This window comes from Sprattus sprattus (genome assembly GCF_963457725.1).
Source record: "Sprattus sprattus genome assembly, chromosome: 7".
NCBI lineage: Eukaryota > Metazoa > Chordata > Actinopteri > Clupeiformes > Clupeidae > Sprattus > Sprattus sprattus.
Genome location: NC_137926.1, coordinates 18,438,611 through 18,447,861, shown reverse-complemented (window position 1 = coordinate 18,447,861; position 9,251 = coordinate 18,438,611). Strand labels below are relative to the sequence as shown.

Here is a 9,251-nt window from a genome sequence, read left to right as displayed (position 1 = left end):
CTCTGTGTTTCAGGAATAGAGAACCTTTATGACAGGGCTCTTTACATCCGCAAGATCCTTATGACTGTACCCAGATCTGTGTTAATCGTCATGCGGTACCTCTTCGCCTTCCTCAACCAGTGAGTGCCACCTTACACTAAACATTACTCTTGCAGACACATGCAGATGCACATCAGACACGTCCATTTAATGCATTACAAAATCACAGCTCACACAAAACCTTCCAACACTTTCACTAGAATTAAGAAATTACACAGAAAGTCTACGATAAATGTCACGCTACAAATCTTACAGTGTGCCTCCTGCACCAGACGCTTCACAGTGGCATTGATAGAAATATGTTTGGTAATGTAAAACTCGCCCCGGAACAGTCGATCTGTGTAACTCCTCTAAAACAACATAAGTGGGTTGTAACGATATGGGATGTTGGACAGATGAGTTTATTTGAGAATCCTGGTGTTATTGAATTCCTCCCCCTGTTAACTGACTGCTGGGAGGCAACTGGAGAGACAAACTCATTTGCACTGATCAGTCCCATTCATCTACTGCCGCACTAACACAGGAAATATGGGGAAATAAAGGGGGGGGGGGGGGGGGGGGACAAAGAAAGAGAAATAGGAAAATGGAGAATGAAGGAGGAAGCGGTAACGAGAAAGATGGTAAAAGATTATATGGAAATAAGGGCAAGAATGAGTGTGTGTGTGTGTGTGTGTGCGTTTGTGTGTGTGCATTTGTGTGTGCGCATTTGTGTGTGTGTGTGTGTGCATGGGTCATTGTGTGGGTGTGTGCATTTGTGTGTGTGCGTTTGCGTGTGCGCTGCGTTTATGTGTGTGTGCATTTGTGTGGGTGTGTTTGTGATGGACTCTACTTTATGATTGTGTAGCAAGTGCTTGCCTGTGCTTCAGTAGAGTCTGTTCAGAATGCTGATTCTCTTGGCACGCTGGCAGGGGTGCAGCACTGGTGTATTTCACACCATCAACATGTGACAGGCAGTTTATTTACTCCTGTGTGTGTGTGTGTGTGTGTGTGTGTGTGTGTGTGTGTGTGTGTGTGTGTGTGTTTGTTTCTGCATTTGCATAAACGACACATTCTCCATCCAACACCCTGTGCAGTCAGAGTATGGGGACATTATTAGGTGGGCATTTCAGTGATTGAGGAGATTTCCCCTACCAGACTATGCATATGTAACAGTCAAGATGTTTGAGACACCCTGATTACATTTGGAAGCAAAACAAGTGATCAAGTCATATTTATTGAAATAGCACAGTTAAAAACAGCTCACACTGGCCAAAGGAACAAATCAAATGGATTAACCCCCTTAAGCTCACAGTTCTCCTGCATTCTGTTCATTTTAAATTTGCAAAGTCATGGAAAAGTTTTTTTAAGTTTTGTTGTATGTAGGTCTAATGAAATCAATGATGTTATTGTACTCCTGCATATATGTTGTTTGTGGTCATTTCTGCAGTGTGTCTACTTGTATTGACATTAACTAGGCTAATAGAAAAGTATTGGAAAAGGTTGTTGTTTATTTTTCAAGTTTAGGCCCAATCTGTGCTGTAAAGAATGCAATGTTGTGTATTTGTAGCTTGTGAAGGGACATTTCATTAAAAGGGGAACCTAACCTGACCTGCTTTGACCCTCATTGACCCTCCCAAAGGTGACCTGATCTCTCTCTGCCCTCCCCAGTCTGTCCCAGTACAGCGATGAGAACATGATGGACCCGTATAATCTGGCCATCTGCTACGGGCCCACCCTCATGCCCACACCGGACCTCCAGGACCAGGTGTCGTGCCAGGCGCATGTCAACGAGGTCATCAAGACCATCATCATCCACCACGAGACCATCTTCCCCGACGTCAAAGAGCTTGACGGGCCCGTCTACGAGAAATGCATGGCTGGAGGAGACTACTGGTGAGATGATTGCGCAGGAAGTGACACACACACTTACTTGGAAACACACACTCACATGCTGACATGCACCCAAACCCCCCACCACTACACACCCACACACACACACACACACACACACACACAGTCACTAAAATGTAAGCACACAACCAACCAACCACCACAAAATACACACTAACACAGGGATGCACATACCTATCACAGACACACTCACACGCACAGACACAGCCACACAAATGTACAAGTACAGATATGAACCTATAGCAATTTGACTCCTGAAAAGGAAGTGCTTAGGTACACATCTGGTCTTCCTTCTAATCCGATCACAATGCTATTAGTATGCGCCGCAGCACTGATGTGATCTATGTCACATTTCATTCAGAGTGCTGAAAACAAGCTGTGACACATTTTGAGTCCTTCCAACGGCTCTGTGTTTAAACCGCGTTTGGAAATAAATAAGGGCATCAGGGAATGGCCTTTATGACAGGAGCGCTGCTTGTCCCCTCAGCCTGTGTCATTATCTAGTGTGATCTGCTAGATGATGCTCACCTCCAGCCCAGCTCTCAGCCACATCTGACATCCACCCGTTATCTTAAGTCTCAACTTCTCCTCTAGTAAGATCTGTTATCAGCCAGGGACAGATGGATCATGTTTTACTTAGTGTTGCGTCGTAAAATATACACACACACACACACACGCGCGCGCGCGCACACACACCAACACACCCACACCACACAAACACTCTGAGCTGAAGTGTGTTATTAGGCATCCTCCTGTGCCCTGCAGGTATGTACTGTATGTATGCACAGCTGGGTTGCTGCTGCGTGCCTGCCTTAATTCAGGTAATTACACTCACTGATGAGGTGGTGGAAGGAAGACTGTCTGACAGCAGAGGACATTTTTTTGGTCAGCGGTCGTCCCACTCCCTCTCTCTTTCTCTTTCTCTCTCTCTTTCTCTCTCTCTCTCTCTCTCTCTCTCTCTCTCTCTCACTTCACTTCGTTAGAAAGACTTACAGAGTTAGGAATCTCTGTAATTATAATCATTAAAGGTGTTGGAGAATTTCCTAGACTAGGATTGGACAAGTCCCTTCTGCTCAGACAGCTGAGGGGAGATGCAGTCTCTCCTGAGGACACGCAGCTCAGTATTCCTTTAATACACTCCCCCACCGCTTATAGACAGGCTGTCCCAGCCAGTCAACATTTGTTCACAGCCTGCTCACAGCCAATCAGCTTCCTCTTGGCTCATTCTCAGACAGTCATCATCACGTTGTTGTCCTTGAGCTGTATCACTCAGAGGAGAACCTGGTAGAATGCACAGCCTGTTGGTTATATTTTTTTGCTGGGAGAAAGCGTGTGTGTGTGTGTGTGTGTGTGTGTGTGTGTGTGTGTGTGTGTGTGTGTGTGTGTGTGTGTGTGTGAGAGACAGACAGTCAGACAGCCACTTGCATACTGATGAGAACAACAGTGCAAGAATCCTGATGCAGTCTCACACGCACCTATACACTTTGTCTCGCTCCTGCTCACCAAATGGTTTCTCTATTTGACATGGGCCCATCCCTCAGAGTAGACCACTGACTTGTGCTGTCTTTACACACTGATCTGAGATGGTTGATCTTGGCTATGTAAAGCAGATTTAAATGCATGACACCAGCACAGCCATAAGTGACAGAAAGCACACACTGTCTGCGTGTGTGATCATGTTTTCAAACCAGCAGATTAATATTCCCGTCCTTACTGTGAGGATGCTTTCTTCTCTCTCTCTGATGGGTGGGATATCTCAGTGAGGTCTCTCTGCTCAAAAGACACTTCAGGCTTCTTTCACCAGCATCTCCAAGGAACTCTTCCCCCATCTGTGCCCTTTAAAAACGGAGAGCCTCTCAGCTCAGCGCTCTCAGATCTCTATTTAACACCCAGCCTTGAGATACGCAGATATCTGTTATTTAATGAATAAGTGTGTGTGTCTGGAGCTCAAATGGTAGACCAAGGTGCCCACAACCCCGAGATCATGGGCCCAGTACCCAGAGGGCACACATACCAATGAAAATGTATATCTCGACTGTACTGCTAGTCGCTTCGTAAAAGTGTCTGCTACAATAATACATGTAAAATGTACTTTTTTGGCTAATATTCTGTTGTCTTTGCTGGATAGTACATGCTGTGTGTGTGTGTGTTTAGGTGTGGTTGTGGGTGGACTGATGGTGAACTGTAGCTAATACAGAGTGTACTTACTGCAGGTGGATATTAAGTGCAGAGATCATTGTTTCCATAGTTACCTGACCCCTTGACCGTTGACCTCTGTCCCGTCCCACAGTGAGAGCCCTTACAGTGAGCATGGAGTGCTGGAGGAGGTGGACCAGGACGGAGTAGTAGAGACGCACACCAGTGAGGATGGTAAGAACCACCAATCATATAAGATGTTACAGCCGAGTCAAAGAGGAACACACCAATCACGAGAGTCAGAGTCAAACAGACTCTATTACAGATACATCTCAGTGCATATGTACTAATCACAGACGGGTTGACATTCATAGGCGCTAGGTCCATCTGTTTTAAAATGCTTTCTTATGAACCGCCTTCAATTTTATTTATATAGCGCCAAAACAATCAATAATTTAACCCCTGTCGTCGTCCGCCCCCCGGGTAGAGAGGGGGGGTGGCGGAAGGGAAGAGAGGGGATAGAATCAGACACATGGCAGATGAATTCATACTTGTATCAGGATAAGCATGCTAGCTTACATGTGGTGAATGGACACGATGCATACAAAATTAACAGTGGGGAGATGGGGAGAGAACATTCAAGGATTGTAGAACAGCCTAGTGTGTATCACAGCAGTGTGCTCGTAAGGTTAACCAAACAAATGCTTTGCTAACATTAGCTCTAAAAAGCCTCAGTAAAGACCCAGGTGCCTGTAGTGAAGAGGGTTGCCATGGCAGTGAGCTCTCTATGCAGAGGACACCAGAGCACCGAGGCAGGAAGAGCTCAGTCTGTCCTCTATGTAACCCTCTCCCCTAAAACCCTGTGAAAGTCTGCACAGATCCGTCCTCTAGGATGGGAAGATTTGATGTGAGTGTTTGTCATTTCTCCTACCACTCCCTCCCACCCCACCACCTCCACCACCACCACCACGAGCCATCCACCCATCTCAGTCTCTAAATCTTCTGCTAAAACCACCCTTCATCTTGCACTTTGATCCCTTCTAATCCGGGGCCAAGACTTGTGTAACCCGATCTTAAATTCACCCCATTCGGAACGGCTGTTCAGATAGTTTGGTGTTTTTTGTATCTGAGGCTGTTCTGGACAGGCAAGGGTTAACTCACTCGCTCACTGTCTCTCTCACACAGTCTCTTTACACACACACACACACACACACACACACACACACACTCTCTTACTCATGCTCAAACTCTCAAGTGCACACACACACACACACACACACACACACACACACACATACATAAGGCCTGTTGTGAATAATCCAGCTATCCAGCCCCCTGGGTGAAATGACCCTGAAAGGGCAGGAAAGTAGGTCCAGCATTTCGGCCCTCCTTTCAAACTCTAATCCCCCAAAACCTCAAGCCCCCCCTCTTCTCCACCCCCCACCCAAACCATTTCCCATGGGTGGCTGAGGGAAGGGAACTAACCCCTCCCTTACAGGCACCAGCCAACTGGAGCCCCTCCATACACCCCACTGCGCTCGTGTCTCACCCACACACACCCTGCTGCGTGTGTGTCCCACCCCCCGGGGTGACTCAGATGAGAGGGGTGCTTTGGGGTCATTTGGGGGGGGGGGGGTTAAGTATTTGGGTAACTTTTAAGGACAGCAGCTGAACCTTGTGTCCAGTGTGTGATTGGAGAGGAGAAGAGAAGAGAGGCAGGAGAGGATGTGTGTCCCACATGGTGGGGAGTGAGGAGACAAGAGAGAGGTGACGGCCGGAACATGCTAGAATGGGTAGCCACGGGGCGTGTAATCGAGTCCATTACATCACCTTAAACCAAACATGCTGTGTGTGGGAAGTAAATGAGTTGTGTAATGAACTCATGTCACACACACACACACAAATGCACACACACACACACACAAATGCACACACACCCACACATATGCACACACATATGCACACGTACGTGTGTGTGTGTGTGTGTGTGTGTGTGTGTGTGTGTTTATGAGAAACATGTTAACCATGCTGGTTCCATCTTCAGCCCCGATGAAAGTTACATGCTGCATAAAGCACATATACTCATACACACTACAGTATAACAGTGTGCTTCGCTCTAGGGCAGCAAAAGAGGACAACAGAGACATGTCTCTAGAGATTTGAGAAGAGAGATTTGTCTTTCTCGTCTGTCCGTCTCACTCCTCTGTTTCTCTTTCCTCCAAATGGGTCCCATCTTGGTCATCCATCAGTAATGTGCCTTGCAGTCAGAGTGTGTATACGAGTCTCCTGTCACCCCCCCCCCCCCCTCTCTTTCTCGCATACTCTCTCTCAAAACTCACACACACACACACACATACCTATTTTCAGTCTCTCTCACTCACTCAATCAAACACACTTACCGACTTACGCACATAGTCACTCATTAAGACATACAGCTAGACAGTCTAACAAACATTATTTACTCATTCACATACACATACAGTTTTCACTCAGATTCTCTCTTTCACACACACACACATACACACACACACGTTTCACATATACTGTACAAAAACACACTTAACACTGTGTACACATGTATGCTCGTTCACAGTTCCAAACTATCAGTGTGTGTTTCAGCTGCAGGCTAGTGTGCGTAGTGAGTGGACGCTCTTTCCATTGTGTTGCTGCAGGGTTAACACGCTGTGGTCTCCATTTGAAACATAAGGTCTCGGTTTACCAAGCCTCACTCTCATTCTCTTTCCCCTCCCCCCCAAGCCCCCTACTCCAACCCTTGCGTGTGTGGTTTCCCCCCCAACTCTGGGGCTCATGGTCTTGCATGACGCCCACCCCTATCCCAGACATATATAAAAACAGTACAACATAAACACATAGCAACATGGAAACAAAAAATATATATACTGTGTGATTGTACAGATGCCGTTGTGTTCATTTTAAACGTAATTGTTTTCATTTTAAACTTTCCTGTATTTATATATTAAATGTTTTGTGAACTGTAATATTTATATGCATTTATGCTTGAGGATCATATTTCATGTGTGAGTGTATGGATATTTATCTAGGCCCATTTGAAACTTCAGGAAGTGTTAAAGCGTGGCTAAAATGAGCTGTGTGAACTTGTGAGCCCAAGGCTGTGGCGTTGTTACACTGGAACATTCTCCATGGTCTTTGGATGTCGACCAGATCCTCCTGCCCACAACACCAGCAGCCCAGTCCTCTTGCAGTCCATATGTGCTCCATGTTGCTGTGTAATGAGAAGTGTGTCTGTCTGTCTGTCTCTGTCTGTCTCTGTCTGTCTGTCTGTCTATGTCTATGTCTATGTCTATGTCTATGTCTATGTCTATGTCTATGTCTATGTCTATGTCTATGTCTATGTCTATGTCTGTCTCTGTCTGTCTATGTTTGTCTCTGTCTGTCTCTATCACTGCATGTGTGAGAGAATGGTGCAAAATATTTTTCTAGAAAAAAGTAAAAACGGGGAATATTGATTGACCAAATTAGGTGCACGTGTTAAACTAATGTGACCGTAGCATCAGGTTATTGGAAATATGTCCAGATAAATATAAATGAAGAACAATATCAATATCCATATTCATTTTTTTTTGTGTGCATGAGTGTTGAGTTTGTGTTGTGTGTGTCTAACCATAAATGTTTATGTGCAGGCGAGTGTGTGTGTGTGTGTTTGTGTGTGTGTGTGTGTGTGTGTGTGTGTGTGTTTGTATTTCTGTCTGTGTGTGTGTCTGCATTCAGGGATTCCCTGCTGGAGCTGATGGGAGACTGGGAGATAACGTAGCTGCTGCTATTTTTAGCTCTGCATCTCCGCAGCCGTGCTCCCATTGGTCCCGACCATGTTTGTCAGTGTCCTTACCTGCAGTGTTATTGGCCCAGACGGTCCAACAGGAGTGCAGTTCAACACGAGGGCCTTATTTAAATTGTACAGCAACAGCCTTTGATTACTCTTTGTCAGCCAGCTCTGCACCCCAAACACCCCCCACCCAGCACCACCTCCACCACCCTCCTTGGGGAAGAGAGGATTCCGACATCAGATCCTGTGCTTGACGACAGTCGGGAGGGACTCTTATATAGAAAACACTGCATAGGAAAAACATGCTCATTGTCACGTGCTCGTCACTAACTGTGACACAAGAGAGAACAGGTTGTTTTGGTTTTCTTGAGGCAACTCCCTCAAGAAAGGTTACAGACTCTGATGCATTGATTTCCATGGGGCAGTTCCCACTCACGCCACTCATGCAGCCCGTAACTGATGGGGGATAAAGGTTGTAGCATCTTAAGGGTGTGCACATACCGACTGTAAACAGCTCTACAGACTTACATTCAGTGCAGATTTCAGCCCTCAGTCCATCTCCATGTTAACATGAGCACCAATACAACAGCCAGGGGGCTGCTGTGTTAAACTTATACATAACAGAGGTCACCTGCAAAGTGAATGAGAGGTTCATTCCACTGGCCCTATTCACGTGCGGTCAAAAACTGTAAAGTGACCCTGACTGTGTATGTTTGTGTGGCAGAGTCTGTATAGATTTGTTTTTACTATGACCTATTTGTGGATTTCAATTGAACATAGTGTTTGTTTCTGCTCTAGGCTATGTGTGTGTGTGTTTGTGTTTGTGTGTGTGTGTGTCATTGTGGTATCCACTTTTGAGTGTGTGTATTTGTGTGTGTGTGTGTGTGTGTGTGTGTGTGTGTGTGTGTGTGTGTGTGTGTGTGTGTGTGTGTGTGTGTGTGTGTGTGTGTGTGTGTGTGTGTGTGTGTGTGTGTGTGTTTGTGTGTGTGTGTGTCATTGTGGTATCCACTTTTGAGTGTGTGTGTGTGTGTGTGTGTGTGTGTGTGTGTATGTATGTAGTGAGTGTTGACTACACATGTACCTTGTTAGCCTTTTCCATTAACACCAGCTAGCTGTCTCACACGTTCATATCATTGATTAGAGTATTGATCAGAAACCAATCAGCTTATGCGGGGAGCTGCATTGACTAACGGATAAACCAAGAGGCAGGGGACCTCTCCCCTCTTTCTCTCTCTCTCGCTCTCTCCCTCTCTCTCTGTCCCTCTACATCAGTATGGAGTATGGCGTTTAAAATGGATGGTCCTGCTCCGCCAGGTTTTAAATATTAATGAACGTGCCGATTGCCCTGCTCATGCAATCTGGCTCGACCATCCAGAAGTGC

At 46.0% G+C, this 9,251-nt stretch overlaps 1 protein-coding gene across 1 annotated transcript in view; it reads left to right on the top strand.

Moving 5' to 3' along the window:
* Nucleotides 1-9,251, top strand: part of srgap1a (SLIT-ROBO Rho GTPase activating protein 1a) — a 55,578-nt gene that overhangs the window by 37,779 nt on the left and 8,548 nt on the right. Inside the window, exons 14-16 of the mRNA XM_080842466.1 lie at nt 14-119; nt 1,687-1,911; nt 4,220-4,299. Of these exons, the coding sequence (XP_080698592.1) occupies nt 14-119; nt 1,687-1,911; nt 4,220-4,299 (411 nt within the window). The remainder of the gene's footprint in view (nt 1-13; nt 120-1,686; nt 1,912-4,219; nt 4,300-9,251) is intronic.